At 38.4% G+C, this 17,758-nt stretch overlaps 1 protein-coding gene across 1 annotated transcript in view; it reads right to left on the bottom strand.

Annotated features, from left to right (window-relative positions):
* The window catches only part of ROR1 (receptor tyrosine kinase like orphan receptor 1), a 232,369-nt gene that overhangs the window by 42,408 nt on the left and 172,203 nt on the right, over window positions 1-17,758 (bottom strand). The window contains exons 3-4 of the mRNA XM_020813774.3: window positions 7,963-8,250; window positions 5,418-5,448 (exon numbers count right to left, since the gene is read on the bottom strand). Of these exons, the coding sequence (XP_020669433.3) occupies window positions 5,418-5,448; window positions 7,963-8,250 (319 nt within the window). The remainder of the gene's footprint in view (window positions 1-5,417; window positions 5,449-7,962; window positions 8,251-17,758) is intronic.

Below are 17,758 nucleotides of genomic sequence, written 5' to 3'. Positions count from 1 at the left end.
ACTTTATGAGACAAAACATGTTACCTGCCAGCAGCTTTGGCCAAGTTGTGTGGTAGAATCACTGACTTCAGACCACTGAACTGGCCATATTTGTCTGCATTCCTGTCAGCTGGTTTCAAGATCTGGAAACAGCCATATGACGATCTTACCAACATTCATTTTTAAAATAACACTCAAAGTTACAGTATACAAACTATTTAATTTGAGATTTTGATTTTGCTAGAGGGGAAAACAAATTCAGTAAGTCCATATAAAAGTGAATGTAGTACAAGGCATGTGTGTTCACTTGGATTTGGCCTACTTCTTGGCTTTGGCTGAGTTGCATGGTGGAGTGACAAGACACACACCTGGGTTCGGGTCATGGATCTAATCATATACATCCTTCTTCTTGTTAGTTGGTTCCAAGATCTGGAAGGCTATTTTTTCACTCTTTTTTTAAAAACAAGACTCAAAATTTGCAAGTTCATTCCTACCTCAACCCACTCCACATAGACATAAATGCAAGGGTCACACATACTATTTAATTTGGGGCATTGAGGGTATACTGTTAGAAAAAGGAAATAAATTCAGTAAGCCCACATGAAAGTGAATGAAATACACAAATGTACATTCATTTGGGTTCTGGCTATTGGGGCGAGGCTGTGAGACCAAATGGAAATAAATGGATTAACTAACTCACTCACTAACTAAATGTCAAATAACAATGGAAGCAATACAACTTCTCATATATGCAGCAGTTTCCCGATTCCTGCAACTATGTAAAACATGGTGTGTTTTGGTGTTTCCTGTTGTGTGCACACACAGACACACACACAGAGGATTTACACCTTTGTACAGCAAGGCATCTGGGATGTTTGAAGTTCTTTTACTCTACCAACCTGATCTAGTAGGGAATGCATGGAGGACTGGGGGCTACGTATACATATCCATTTCAGAAACTCTAAAATTGCACTGATTGGCACTTCTGTCACTCAGGAGACTGAACCAAAGTAGGAACAAAACATGTGTTGGGTTAGCACTTCCCTTTTCATACCTCCAAAGATTGACAATAGGATGGTTCATGTCTCACTTTGGATAGTTTTGCATAGTTCTAACATTTCCAATCCATTTCAACAAAGGGAAAAAATGCATATAAAACAATGTGTTTTTGAAAGATAAGCATGCTGAAAAAAATGCCTGTGTTTCAAAAATGCACAAAACAATAATGTAGTGAATGGGCAAAATGTACACAAATACACACATTAGGAAAAATGTTTAAGAAAAATATGCATACCAGGAAAAATGCATGAAAAATATATACATGGATGCTTGTGCAGGAAAAAGAAAATGATCTGCAATCTGATCTGGAACTGGGGCAGGATGAACTCAGAACTGGCAGGTTTTCACAACCTTAAATTCTGACAGATGAGTATCTTGACGTTTTGGTCTACCAGCAACTAGCTTATGTTGTGCCAACACACCATTCTTACTGCAAACATGAACTGAATCTAGAGCTACACTAGCCCTACAGAATATCTGACTGCTCGATTTCTGTCTTTAGCTGCCAAATTAGAAATGGGAACCACACACACACCATTAATTTTGACAATGGTTCACCATCAGATTAGTCACTATTTGAATGAGTATAATTCACCATTTGCAAACTGTCTTTCAGTCAACAGACACTTACAAAGTAATAAACTTCAGAGTATCATTAAGACTATGCTTTCAGCGTGCTAACAAAGTCTACTTTGACAAAGCAAAATGTGTAGCCAGAGCAGAACAATCAGCTTTTATATGTGCAGAATTCCTGCCCTGTTCCACAAAGTATGTAAAATAAAGGCAGCTTGTAATTTTAACTTATTGCATATATTTTGTGGAGATGTTCTACAAGAGAACCATTATAACATCAAATAGAGTGACAAGGTTTCAGATTTGTATGCTTGAAAAAGTTACTTTTGGGGGATGATAATTCCCATAATCCTTCATCCCATTAAAGGAATTCATTTCTTTAAAAAATGGATTTTCATTCATGCCTATGAATACTGAATTTCTATAATGCAATATACAAAAATAATAGGGTGTTACACACAGTACTTTGGATTTCTCTAGCATAAAGCTATCGTAATTCATCAAGGGAAAAGCAGCCCATCCATCATGTTTCAAGGAGCCTAATCACCTTCTATTTTTGCTGCCTACATAGCATCGCAAAAACTTTATCAAAGACCTGATAGGTTCCTCCACACTACAGAAACAAATCCAAACCCCCATTCAGCCATGAAGGTCATTGGAGCAACTTAGTGAACCCCTAACCTATATCAGAGGTTGCTTCAAACATAAAAGAGGAGAAGACCATTACCTTCACCTCCTTGGCTGAAGGGCTGAATGTAAATATAACGAATGAATAACCGTGTAAAATGTCATAGGTTGTGGAATTCATTCTGAGGATTCAGAGCATTTCAAATTGCATATGTCAATAGGATGATGAGGTTTCCAAGTGAGTTAAAGGAAGTGTGTTGCCCTGCTGGCCCCACTGCCTGCTTTACACCCACTTCTCTGGGCCCAAAAGTCCCTGTTCTGGATAAGTATCTGAACAATTTTACATTGGTGATGGCTTCTCCATACAGGCAAGAACCTAGTCTCTCACCAAGCCTGCAGCCAGTTTCCCTTTTCCAAATTCAGGTCTTCATACAGCATATGATGGGGATGGACCCTGGAGGTGGATATGATGTTGGAGACAGGGCTAGCAGGGTAGCCTAATGAAGAGGATCCTTACCTTGATATGCCTAATTACCAACATTATTATATACACCCCACTGCTACTTCAGGTAAGAGGCAGAGACCACAGCCCACATATTTAGTCATTATGCTATAGGATTAGGGTGGAACATATTTTTTTATGCAGACGACTTTTAGAAATGATTTCAAATTTGTACATGCACAAGGTGGAGACATGCTAAATCAGTGCCTGTTAAGGCAACATAACATAAGGCTAAATCTAATGTTAGTCCTACCTAGACCTCTTAAAATGAATGGGACTTCTCAGTCATAACTAACTTCAATCCCATTGGTTTCAATGAGTTTACTCTTGACAGGACTAATCTGCACTTAGTCCATAATGAAAAGTTTGTTTTTCTTTTTTATATTAAAGAGGAAAATTTCCCTCTCACTTAATTTAACTTAATATTGTTTTTCTCACAACGTGAGCAATGTGAATTACTTCAAAGCTTTTTTTAAAAACCAGGCTTACATTTGATTTATACTGGTGTAAACGCACCATCAAGTCTAGGATAATGATATAAGAAGTGGAAAAGGAGGCAAAATGTCATGAAGATTAAAAAAAAGACTAGTGCTTCTACCATTTTCCCAGGCTGAAAATACCTACCCCCATTTTAAGAAATCCTCTTATCTTTTGGAATCTGCTGTGCCATGTCTACAGTGGTTGCTGCTCTTGCTACAGCAGACTGTTCTATCTCTCCTCTGACTGCTGATCCATCATGGCAGCAGTCAAATGGCTCAAAGATTAAAGACGTAATACAGTTTTAAGGCCATTAGAAGAGAAGGCTGGTTCATGGGTCATGAACATTACATCTGATTTCAATGTGCAGCAAAATAATGAATTGCTACTAGGAGAGGACTGTAACAGTATGAGAAATTTTAAAAAGTTGCTTGTTGGAACAAAGAAAGTTGCTAGTAATTTAAAGGTGGAAGGGAGTGGAAATCTGCCTTACAATGAAGTACATTTTCAGTGCAGCCATATACAAATTACTTCAGATGAAAAACCCATCAAAGTAAATGAGGCTTACTCCTGACTAAGTGCCCATTGCAATGGATAGCTGTCTCAGGGACCAACATCCTTTGTCCATAAGGATGGAGAAAGGTAATTGACTCTACATCCCAAGAGATGAAACCTGATACGATCACATCTCAGGCTGATTTTTTTAAAGCCTCACTTTCCAAACTTTAGTCTCATTTTGTATATTGCATTTATTATAGCCTAACGCAATTAACTCTCTTCCCCCCCCCCAAACTCTGAGACCTTGAGAATTCAAGTTCTTTTCAGTTCTTTCAATACTTCATATAATCAAGGTACTCAGTCCCCGAGCTGGTAGTATTTCTTCTCCATGAAGGACCAAACTATCCATTGCCCTCCATGATATCTGTGAATAGATGCTTAATTGGTTTTTTTTGAAAGAAAATAACTGTGGAGCAGTGGGTATTCAATAACTGTGGAGCAGTGGGTATTCAATAATACTGTCAGGAATAACAGGTGAAACACTGCTCAGAACTGAACTATTCATTCTAACATTTTTTAATTTTACCTTGTATGGCGCGTAATCAGACCTCAGGGTTTCAACTGCAAATTTTCAGCCTCTGGGCCTGCTGAGGGCTGATGCATCTCTTCCAAATTAAACTGAAAATGGTCCATCTACTCTTGGTTTAATGAAACATATATTTTGGCATAAACAAGACACAGCAAGTGGAGTACACACGGTTGTGTGTATTTTTTTAAATACCACTTGTGTGGTAGCTTCTGTTTTATATTTTGGCTATATATTTTTTTCTACGGGAGCACAAATATGGGTGGGAAGAGGCTACATGTGACTCATAGTCTATGTGCTACAATATCCTATCCAATCTCTATCATTTTCTTTACTAGGTGGAAATTCAGTCATGATACAGAGAACTGTGTTTTCACCCCCGCTGACCAAACAGCAGCTAATGGTGATTTAAATCAGAAAAAAAGGAAGAAAAGGACTAAGTGGATACAAAACCTTTCCTAGAGTGACATCATGGTTGCCCTCAAATATGGCCAGTATCCTGTTCAATATTTGTATACAAGGATTTGTAGTTTAGTGAGGGGATTCTTTTTCAGAGAGTCCTAGACCCCATCCCTGAAATCTTAACACAGAATTGTAAACCAAAATGCTGATCCCAGGTTTACACGATATGAAGCCATCATGGTTAAAGTGTATTTCAATTGCTATAATTGTATACTATAGATGTACTTTACCATGACTCTGAATCAGGTCTCTGGATCTGTTGTTTACCAACAAGCCAGCATGTGAAACAAAGGTTTGTATTTAGTTCTAATTTCTAGTTTATTTGGAGCAACCAGCCAAAATGCCTGGTTTGGAACTACAATGATTTAAGAGCACATAAAAATAAAGAATGTAGATGTGTAAATATCAATACCCATATCCATTTAGTAATGACAAAAATAAGTAGGGGAAGGATTCCTATGACATTTCATATTTTCTCTGCAATCTACATTTGAACCCATAAGCAAGTTCAAACACGTTTATGAGTAATCTGGCATTTCTCACCAGATTACTAATAAACATGCTGAAACCCGCCCATGAGCTCAAACATAGGTTACCCCCTCCTCGTAATAAAATATATATATTTAAAATATATTAAAGATATTAAAAACTCACGATGTTCCTGGGCTTGCTGTTGGAGGAGGACCTAGAGAAAATATATTTTAAAAAAGAAAACAGAATGAATTTTTAGGACAATATAAAGTTCTAGAACTATAGGTTTGCTTATGCTGAATATAAAATTGCAGCATTATATGGTTTCAAGTTTCATAAAACTGATGAGATTATCATGTGGCAGCAGCTGTCATTATGATCAATAAGTATAGATGGTGGTCTTTCTACACTTAAAAGCTTAATGTGCACATTCCATAAACTCAGGAAGACAGATGTTCCACACAACAAATTATTTGAGCTTTCCGTATATTGGATCTTGAGACCTAAGGTCGGGCATTCAAGGTAAGGGGGGCACCTCTGTTTAATCTGTGTGAATTACGACCCCAAAGTGTGCATTATTATGTATCTTTTTTCAGAAAAATAAATGGCATGAATAATGTAATATATTTAATAATTTAATATTCTAAACCTGCTCAGAGAATAAATAGTTTAGGTGTCCAAATAAAATAATATATAATATCAAAGTCTAGTTTTCTAAAAATAGAATACAGTCACACAGTTTTATTATCTACATGTAGCACAATTATCTACAGCTTTTTATTAGTTGCTTTAAAGTTACTAATTAAGGGCATTTTAGAGACATCTTGAATTGAATTTGTATGCTATTCTCTTACGAATTCTGAGGTTTTTTTTCCCCTTTGCCAACAGTAATGAAAACTAACAAGCACCTTAACAAGAAATGCAATAAAAACTAACAAATTACTGAGGTATGGTGGTCTTTCTTATGAGTTATATATAAGCTGTGTCAGCCCTGGCTGGCTTCTTGTGTTCCATGAACTCAGAACACAAGTGTTGCAACAAAACAGGGTTAATTATAACAGGGAAGGGATTAACATACAATAACTTAACTTCCCTTTGCCCAGTTCTTTCAGGAGGATTACATCACTATATACACCCTGTGATTCCTCCGTTCTCTTCACCGAGGGATGCAGAATGTCTCTCCCAACCTTAATTTTATTTGTTGAAGCCCTTGTGGGTATTGGAGCCAAGGCCCCTAGTCCAAATGGTTCCCTGCCATCAACAGTGAGGGGCAGTATGTCCACAGGGCAGTGGGTTGGGAGTCTCTTCAGGGTGGTCCTGGGTTGGCCATTGCCTTTGCTTCTTTCTCCTCCTAGTGCTGGTGTTCTTATTGCCTCTTTCTCCATCAAGTTCAGAGCTGAGTTGTGGTAGGTCCCTCAGGCTTTTAGCTAGACTGCTGCTCTGTCTAAACCTTCTGTTTCCCCCAGTAGGGCAGGTTTTTTTGGGGGAGCTGGGGGGGTCTCATGTTTCTCCTCCTTTCCCTTAGGAACCCTAAACCAGACAAGGACCCCATTCCAGGTTCTTCTTTATAAATGTAGTCCCACTTCCTAGGTGGGAGTTATTTGCCCAGTAAGACCTTGAGAAGGTTTCTTCTTCTGGGGTGTCTCCTTCTGCCCTTTTGGGGTTAGAAAGGGGTCTTTGACTCTCCTCTGTTTGGCAAGTCTCCTACATGCAGGTTCTCTCTGGTGGTGGGTTCCTCCTGTGCCATGGCAAGGCCAATTTTACATCCCCCATCTGTCAGGAATACAGTTGGGAGGTTTCCCCTAGAGGTTGCCTGCCTGCCCCTGGGATTTCTGGGGCCACAAACAGGGGCAGGAACTCAGTTTGAGTCCTGGCATCCTTTGCCTTGGGCTCCTTATCCCTTGCCCTCATCGGTGGTTCAGGTTCCACAGTCACCAAGTTCTCTGCTGTATTGGTTGGTAGACCAGTCCTCTCTTCAGGGCCCAGGGGGAGCAACAAGTTGCAGATGGGGGCTATCACACCACTTATATTATATCCATATTATATAATGAGGTACTTTTAAAAGCTTCATAAGTTTTGTTAATGTCAAAGGTTAGCATTAGCCTCACTGGCTGGCTGAATTAAGGGTCACAGGGGCAGAAGCACAACCAGGATGACAGCATGAAGAGATTTTACTTTTTCACTGTGTGCTGCAACCTTGCTGAAGACATACAAGCGCACACACATCCCACTCAGCTCAAATTAGCCACAGTAGAGAACCTTCCATTAGCACCTAAGGAAGCTTCCCTGATACGAAAAATTAGATGAGCACTGAAGAAAGCCAAGACATATTTTGTAAGACTGCAAAATGCATGGGAAGATTTACATCCATCTTAGGCCTGCTCAGGCCCCAGCACTAATACCACCTGTTTAAATAATTTTGAAAACACACCTTAAATATTTAAACATTAAATTTCATATGAAGATTGACCCTTAAACCTGGTCACCGACTTCAATAACAGGTAATATATTTTACAACTCATTTCTTATCATAGTTCTCCACACATATTAAACAGTATTATGATATTTCACATAGTATAGTACCTAGAAAGTAACTCAGTAAGACAAATTGCTTTCTCAGTCTGAAGAAGTGGATCTAGTCAGCTGTTAAGTGAGAGATTTGCCTCCACAGTTTTACTTCACATTCTTCAGAAATAACATGTTTTCCAAGAAAAAAAGAAGCACTTACCAAATTTCACAAACAGTACTCCAGTTGTAGAAACAGTCTTCCTGCCGTTTGTTGCCACACACTGAAAGTACCCAGTGTCTGTGGTATCAAGGTTTCTTATTCGTAATCGAGACCCATAGCTTGTTGCGCGGAAAGATATCCTTCTTGGCTCTTGTACAACTGGAGCATCGTTCTTCAACCAACGTACCGTGGGGGAAGGATTACCAGAAACCTTACAATGCAGTTCTGCCGTCTGGCCTAGAGTGGTGGTGATATTGTTCATAGGTTCATCAAGTGTCAAGAAATAATCTGTGAAAGACATACAAAGAGAAAAAGGATAGCTATGGCAACCATGTTGTCCATGCCTTATTCCAGAAGAATTGAAAACTTCTTCTAAGTTGCAGGTAAGATGGGAATATCCTGTTCAAAGAAATAAACACACACTTCATTGTATATTTATTTTGAATAAGCCTCTGGTTTTTTTTCAGATTAATGAAACTTGTTAGGATGGGCCTAATTCAGGGGCTGAAGTGCACACATTTTATCTGTGAGCTTCCTGTGTACTTTTTCCTTTTAGAGAAGGATGTGATTATGTGAACATTCCTTTGTCCATGTGGAGCCAATCCCTGTTATCTTTCTCCCTCTGGAAAGATCTTGTATCAGATATATGCTGATAGAACTGGCTGGGTTAGACCTGTTATCCTAGAGGTTGCATGTTTTCATACTTAATAGAAGGATGGTATTCAGTACAGTTTTGTTGTGCATGAGACTAACATTCATTTGTACAGCCTCTTGCACAACTGCCAGGCAAGTGTACTGTCAGGGATTTTCTCAGTGCTCGCATAATCCTGAGATTTATTTACAAAATATTTTGAGTATGTCTGTGCTGCCCCATTGTGTAAATAGTCCTGCCAACGTAGCTCATGCATAACATTAAATCATAAAAATAATGCTAAAAGTTAGCTAATTTCAAATCACAAAACTAAAATGGCATCACTTTCCAATCCAATACTGAAATTGGCTTAAAATAACTGAAAACAATTCAAAAGAGGCACTCTATCTCTTTCTCTCCCTCTGCAATCAGAACCAACTTATAGTGACCCTGATAGGATTTTCACAGTAAGTACCAGAACAGACCATAAAAATGTCAATGCAACATCTTTATCTGGAAAAAGAATGAAACAAAGTTCACTTTACTGCCAGTATATCACTTGTGGTAATCATCCTAACAAATCTTGATAGCAAACCTAAAGACAGAGACTGATTTTGAAATTCAGATAGATTTATTCTGGTGCAGGTTTTTTCCCCCCAAATGACACGGTCCCAGAGTATTTAATATTTGAAAAGCCAATTGTTGGGTAGTTAATATTCTCAAAATAATTTAATGCTGGAAGCTACTGAGGCTGTTTCAAGCAAGTTCCTTGCATGCAGACCTTCTTAGTAAAGCAATTTCCCCCTTACTTTGAAAAAGTGTCTCCAACTTTACGTGTTGAAAACTGGTCTCTTTTTCATTTTTCTTCATCCACTACAATAACCAAATAATGTTGCACAAAAAGTAAGTTACCCAAGAGCTGAACGGATCTCTTTGTAACTGAAGAATGCATCAAAGCAATGAAACTGAGCTGGCTCAAGACGTTTTGCTGTGTGATGCAAAGAATAGAATAGCTCTTTGTTCCTGATCTATTAGAGGGAGATTCGTGAACAAATAAAAAGGGGGTCTCCCAGTCCGGTAGGTCTTTCCTCTCCACAGTGATGCAGGAGAGGGGGAGAGGAGAAGGTGAGACCTGAACCTGAGATCTATTTTCCTATCTGCCTTGGTGTGTAGAGGGGAACGTAGTATCCTACAGACCCTTGGAAACACTACCTTATATTACAGAAGTACTGTTGGTCATTTTGTACAAGACCGTAGATGGTGCAATGGTCAGTCATTACAGAATTTGGAACAGTAAAGCAGAAAATGCCCATTTAGGCTGAAAATGTATGCTTACTTATATAGGTATATAGGCTCCATACTTAGGTTTGTATTGTGAAATTTATGTGCTTCACCTGTTCTGGATGTGAACAGTTTACAAAATTAAGTTCTGGCCGAATTCATGTGGTTATACAGTCATACATTCTTTGGCTCAGATGCTCAGATCACTCTCACCAGTATACAGTATACTCATTCACTTTAGTGAGATTTCTGTTTAAGGAGGATTTGAACAATAAATCAGAGTTAGCCTTTTCTTCAGTTTTCACATCATAACTTTCATCTGTTACCATCTACATAACTAAAACAGTTTTAGAAAGCAGTCTGATGTTAGGCTGAACATTGGGCTGAAACAAAAAATGTTTTAAAATCTAGACCACATATATATAATATAATAATAGTCAATTTTACTTTTTAATTTGTTAAAACCATTTGCTCCCAGTTTTAAACTCTAGATGCCAGGTTTTAACCCACAGAGATTTCTTTTTCCCCTTTATGCCTGAGTTATAACCACTGAAAAATGCTGACAGACCCTTACTGTAGCTGGCCTAGTGGGTGCCCTATAATGAACTTTTAAATGACTTGAGATAATATCTGGAAAGCCTGACCTTAAATATGTTTCTGGTTTTGACCCATTGCCAATGAAAACACTGCACATCATAAGTCACCTTCATGAGTCTAAGAGTATAAATTGGAGACACAGAATGTAAAATCTAAATATTAGACTTTTATTTTGCAACTTCTCTGATTTTTTGTGTGTTATGGAACAGTTGCAGCTGCGCTTTAATATATGCAGTCATTTTACATTCTGCAAGGACAGAATGCAGTTTGTAAGGAGAAATATGCATTTATTTCTTCAGTTATGTTCTGACATTGTTAAATGGGAAACTTTCAGGGTATTTACTACTTTACATGGCATCCAGGTGCACTTCAAGGTAAAACCATCAAATTCTGGCTAAGGAACACTGAGTAAATTACTCAGGCTTCAGTTTGTAAAGTTACATTTTACAATTACCGCCCCACAGAACCAGACAAGCTATGGCAAGCACACGAAATATGACTCCCCACTCCATCAGTAGATGGAATAAAAATACAACAATTAAAAATAAATAAATTGATAAATTGTCAGGAACATTAGGAGTCTGCATTATAATAAAACAGAATGTTGGTCCATCTAGCCCAGTATTCTCAACACTGATTGACTGACAGTAGCCCTCCAGGGATTCAGGCAGGATCTACCCCCAGAGACTCCTGAAATTTCCTGGTGGTCTCCCATCCAAAATACTAACCAGATCCAATCTTGCTTAGTTTCCAGGACGAGATGAGATCACTGTGTTCAAGGTGGCATAGTGGTATGTTTATGTTTTTCCTACATTTTGAAAACCCCACCCACTGAGTAGCACAAGATGTCATACACAGTACTCACCCCCCATGCTTTTATCCTTACAAAAGGCTAATTGTCCCAAGATCACTCAATAAACATAATAGCACAGTTGGCGGGGACGGGGGAATCTGATGCTAGCAACAGAATTCAGAGGTAGTCTGTGACTGGAAGAGGGGAAATTCTGAACCAATTTGAGCCTCTGAGGGTCCCAGGATGACTTTCTCTCATCTCTGAGATCAGGCAAATTAGCTGACTTAGTTGGGTGATTGGCCTTCAGGATAACATGGGAAGCTAGATTAAAAAAAACACATATCTGCAGCCCCCAGTCTACAATATGACTGTGCTTTCAGCTCTAATTACAACAAACTATCTCTAATGTCTGTTTCTGGCCTGAGTCCCTTGTCTGATGCTCTAACCGTACTTATGTCATGTTTGAAAGCCATATGAACTTGCCTACAGTTTAGCACCTTTTATTAGGGTCATATATAAGGTGCCTCTCACCATTTTTGGAGGAGCTGTGATCACCTTAGTTCGTAGGGAGAGTAAATACATCACCAGAACAAAGACAAAAGAGATGGCATGTTTGCATGCCATTTCAATTTTTTAAAAGAACACCAAAATAATTTTTAAAAGAACACCAAAATAATTAACCACCCCATTACCTTTTCTGTTACTCTAAACAGAAAGAGTAATGGGGTGGTTAAATGACTTGTATGTTTCTTTGTTCAGTCTGCTGCTCTTACCAGACAACTTCAAGGATCCTGTTCTCTGTTCCTAAATTTTTAAAGCATCTGCTTTTCTGTTTAAGAGAAACAGATGACATCGGCAAACCAAGGACTATCTTCTGCAGGGTAAGACATACATGCACCCAATTCAGGAATACCAACACCATGTACCAGTCAAGATCAGGCCAAATGTGGTGTCAAGTCTGATGAAATACTTAGGTAAAATGGATTCCTTCTTCCAAAATTTAGATTGATATTCTGATTACGACTTTTTGATTTGATATTCTGATTCTGCCTTTGGTGTGGCTTTATCATACATTCAAGTTGGTATGTTTAAATCGTGCCTTTAGCTGCCTTGAATGCTTTATCCTGAAAAGGAGATTAAAATTGTTTTAAATAAATAAAGACCTGCGGGTATTGCACCATAAGAAGTATCCAGTATCTTACCTAAACTGAATGAAAGAAAGCAATACAAACAGGACAAAAGTATTTTGATAGTTTATCCCATACAGGGCAGATTCCTAAATATATTCATTGATGAATAACTCAATTTCATCAAGAGTTCAAAGCCACAAGGCAGATTATGTTTCAAAGTTCACCAGCCAAAACCATGACTGTGCATCACAAGCCAGAAGATACTTAACGTGGGATAATCATTCTTCAGTGCACTGCAGTCATCACTGTGTTTAATACACACAATGCTGAAAGATGTAGGAAGGGAAGAACACAAGCATTAATCCTGTTACTCCTTCAGTGCCTTGACAAGTAACAAGGTACTTTTGTGAGTGCAAAAATTACTTAAAATTTGAACAAAGCAGTACGATATCCCTTAGCTTGAAAACCACTGTAAGTCTGAAAGGAAAAAGAATGTGGAGATCAAACAATCTCATGTTTAATTGGATTTAACTGTAGATGCAGAATTGGTCCATGACCATCTGGATTGCTAGCTTTGCACCAACTTTACAGTCAGTTGTCTGCAATGGCACATTCATTTGCCTTTTGAGCAGTCCTGGCTCTCCCTCACCAAGTCCACTTGTGCTTCAGAAAGAAGAGGGATGGGCCCCAAGTGTTGTAAAGCTGAGGCAGAAAATGATACTGTAGCAACAAATCTACTGTGCATGACTTGGAATGAAGAACTACTGAGCCTCATTCTAATATCTTGGTCTTGATGTACCAGACTTAATAGTAAGGAGACAATAATGGGATTTAATGCATATTCCAAGATAAACAAATTAAACTCCTCTCTTCACTGTGGGCTCCTAAAAGGACAAGGCAGGAATAATGGTCTTTCCTTCTCTGCTTCCTCCAAGAGAAAGCTGGAAGAAATCCTGGCTCCCTTTATATCTAGAGCCCTTCAGAACACTCATATTTTAAATGCCAAGGAAGCTCAGGCATATCCAAATGTGAGGCAAAATCTTTTTTTTTTTTTTTTTGGGACCTCACCTCTCAGAATATGCCATCCAGTATGGCCAGTGCTGGGCACACCTTAGGTAGAGGTCTGATCCTGTTCTCTAGTCATAGGGCCTTACCTAGACATGGGGGCGCTCACTACCTTAGTACATGCGCTCGTAATTTCTAGATTAGACTACTGTAATGCGCTCTACGTGGGGCTTCCTTTGAAGCTGATGCGGAAACTTCAAGTGGTGCAGAATGCGGCGGCCAGACTCCTTATTGGAATGAGAAAATATCAACATATCTCTCCTACTCTGGCCATGCTGTACTGGCTGCCCATCCGTTTCCGCATTGACTTCAAAGTGTTAATGCTGACATATAAAGCCCTAAACGGTTTAGGACATCGATACTTGGCGGAACGCTTACTCCCAACTAGTTCTACCCATGTCACCCACGCGAGCCAGGAGGTGAGGCTGAGGAGCCTGACGCCAAGGGACGCCCGGAAGGAAAGAACTAGAAACTGGGCCTTCTCGGCGGTGGCTCCTCGCCACTGGAATAACCTACCTCCGGAGATTCGCGCTGCACCCTCGCTGGGTACTTTTAAGAACCAACTAAAAACGTGGATGAATAGGCAGGCCTTCCCTTCCAGTTAATTCCTGTCCTCTTTCCTTTTTTTCTCTTTATTTGATTTATTTTGTATTTTTCCCATTGCAAAATCATTTAATTAATAAATTGTTATACATTTTTCTTGAACTTGTTATGTTTTATGTTGTAAGCCGCCTAGAGTGGTCAAAATGACTAGATAGGCGGGGTATAAATACAATTAATAATAATAATAATAATAATAATAATAATAATAATAATAATAATAATAATAATAATAATAATAATAATAATAATAATAATAATAATTATTATTATTATTATTATTATTATTATTATTATTATTATTATTATTATTATTATTATTATTATTATTATTATTATTATTATTATTATTATTATTATTATTATTATTATTATTATTATTATTTTTAAAGCAGGTAGACCTCCACCATTTAACTCAAATGCCTTAGGATATTCACCAGATTTTTTATTTCCTTGGTGCTCCAAATTCCCTCACTGTACCTTCCAACTAACTATCTAAGCATTACTATCCTACTATCCAACTAACTATCCAAGCATCAACGTCATTCTCAAGCCAGTGTAGTATTAATGGAAAAGAACTCACTCTCCCTCAAACACAGGCCAATTTTTTAAAAAAATTTTCATCACAGCTCCATTAAACAGGAACCACTCCACCAAAACTATATGCTGGGGAAGTGAATAGATGCAAAGTTAAATTCAAAGAAGAGCGGAGCCTTCCTCTCTCCTTGGAAGGAATACAAAGTGCTCTACCCATCCACCCACCACAAAAGGGAATGTGATGGCATTAGGAAAAATCATAAAAAGGACACATGGTTGTCAAAACAGTACAAATGCAGGAACAAGTGACATCTTTATTTGACCATTAAGAATATAAAAAAAACAAAATGATGTTGTTAGCTTTTCCTAGACCTTTAAAAAAGCAAGAGATGCTGGAAGGCTGGTCAAAAGAACTTAATGATATCTGTATCTCAAAGCATATCTCGTGTCTCATAATCTTCTCCCCCTCTCTTACCCCATGCTCTAAATTATGTGGGGAAACTTAAGATAGTACCTAATAATGTACAGTACAGCAAAAATTAAATAGCAATTTTCTTTGACCAACCACTCATCCAGTCAGAAGCAGACCTCATATCAGAAGCAACTCAAGAGCCTTTTCCCTCATCCCCTTCTACTCAGACCACAAACCTTCACTATAGCCAATGAAAATTTAGTTGGATGTGAAAGATATTATACATAAATTTTCTCTGCATAATATCCTACACTCCAGATATAGGAAATCTGGCCACATTTTAAACTTATCAACTGGAGGATTTTGATACTACCTGTGATTGTATAAAGCATGTCTTCTGTTAAGACCCTCCACTCCCCGATTCATCATCATTAGCTGTGCAACTAGGGCTACCAGAAGTTGAAAAGCAAGAACATATGTAGGAAGCTACAGTTGCCTACTCCCATCTTACAAGCAGACTCCCCCTCATAATATTCTAAGGTTTCAAAATCAGAATATATGAAATCTTAGTGATATCATTGTTTTGCTACATATTTTGAAGTAAAGCTCATAAAAAGAGCAAACTGATGTGGTTCAGATTGTCTTTAAATGTGGGCTAGGTCTTTTAGCTAGCTTGTTTTCAGAATTCCTTTTACTTTTTCATACCTAGATGGGGGTCAGGGAGGAGGCATAGAAGTAATATTGGTAATTAAAATATGTGATAAAATAGTGGCTGTGAACTTTAAAATGCTTGTATGGGACAAAAGAAAAAGAAGCAATAACATGGAGACATCTGTGCTACAACAGAGATTGCTACAGTATAAGCCACAAAGTGTTTACCCAAATGAATGAAAAATGTCAAGTATTTTGTTGTGATTTTAAAGGCCATGTTGAATTAAATTGACATGTATAAAACACAGAGTGCTTATGCCTAGGTACATAGATCTATACATACATTTATATACACACACATTTATAAATGTCTGTATGTATGTATGTCTGTATGTGTCTATAGGTGTATACACACACACACACACACACACACACACACACACACACAGAGAGAGAGAGAGAGAGAGAGAGAGAAGGGGGGGGGAACAGACAGACAGACAGTCTGAATATTAATGTCATGAAGTCAAAGATCCGCAGTTATTTTTGACATTTTGACACACAGTCACTTTAGGGTCTGCTTCTTATTAGCCTTTCCTTTGCCTTTTAAAGGTCTATTTTTTAAAATAAAAATGTCAGGTTATCTAGAACAGAAATGTACAATAAAACACATCCCTTGGCCTACTGATCTATTAATCTTTCAAATAAAGTAGGATAGCTGGATGAGCCAGGGAAAGGTTATTATATATAGTTACCTTGTGTGTAATGGTCAGGCATTCATTATCCTCACTGGAGCTTAAGAAACAGGGAGGAAAACCCAACCGAAGGGCAAAATAAGTTACACATTTTCTGGAACAGTTTAGCAGACTTGTGAATGGCAGATAGGTTGAGTTCTTAGGTTGTTGGGCGACCTTCACATTTGAGACCCTATGTTACTCATAAATGAGACATTCAAGAAACACAAATTCTCAAATAAAAACACACACTCTATCACTGGAAAAGCAAACAAAAGAACTAATGTGCTGTAACTAAAAAAATGTTCAAACAAAGTCACAGTAATTTACTGCCTCAGCTACTCACGGGACCCCACAAATAGAATTGGGGGAAAATATCCTAGTTCCATAAGGGGCACTCGATTTACTGAATATCCCTGGATAGCAAGAGAAAATTAAAAGGTAAATTGTGCATGGATATGATTCCTGTAATTCTACCTCCTTTCAACATAGGATTCAATTTTAGTTTTAAATATTTGATAAGGAGAATCTAGCAAAATCTACAAACTACCTAAAGTCACTAGATTCTTATTTACAATAATTTCACAGAACAAAAACACTGAGGCTTGTCACTTCATCAAATGGAAGACTAGCAGATGTAATCGCACTGTGTTGAATGAACTTCTTCCTCCTGATTTACTTCCAAGAACAACCAACTCTACCATATTATACGTTCAGGAGGGTCCTTTCATACGGAATTCAAACTATAAATTGTATGTCTCTAGCAGAGAATGTCACTCCTTTCAAACTGTGGATCCCATGGGCGAGGCAGTTCTACTTTTACCTGTAGAAGATAAGAAAGCCTTTGATCATGATTAGAGATGGGCATGAACCAGCAAAATGGTGGTTCATCTTGAATTCATGAATTTCTGAAGTTTTTCCTGACGAACCATGAATGGATTCATGGTTCGTCAGTACTATATATTTTAGACAGCCCAGTAGCTGTTTTCTTTAAAAAGTCTGCCTACCTCAGCTGATCCCCCCCTTTCCCCCTCCCCACTGCCTCAGTCAACTCCCTACCTTATCCTGCTGCCTCTGCTGCTTCCACCATCTTTCGAGACAGCGGCCAAACTTCCCTCCATGGAATCGAGCCTGGCATCTCTGGGCGTGCACTTACCTCTCCGTCAATAGGGAGGTGCATGTGCAGTAGCAGCCAGTGGGGAGTTGACTAGCCACTTCTACAAACAACTTTTAAGGCAGCCCGGGGACTGTCTTTTTTTTTTAAAAAGCACTCCTCTCAGCTGAGTCAGCAAGAATGTGTGTGTGTGTGTGTGTGTGTGTGTGTGTGTGTGTGTTCTTAAAAAGGGGGGAAACCATTTGCCTCTCTGT

Source organism: Pogona vitticeps, chromosome 4 (genome assembly GCF_051106095.1).
Source record: "Pogona vitticeps strain Pit_001003342236 chromosome 4, PviZW2.1, whole genome shotgun sequence".
Classification (NCBI taxonomy): Eukaryota; Metazoa; Chordata; class Lepidosauria; order Squamata; family Agamidae; genus Pogona; species Pogona vitticeps.
The sequence above is the reverse complement of the archived record's forward strand: the minus strand, read 5'-3'. Positions and strand labels throughout refer to the sequence as shown.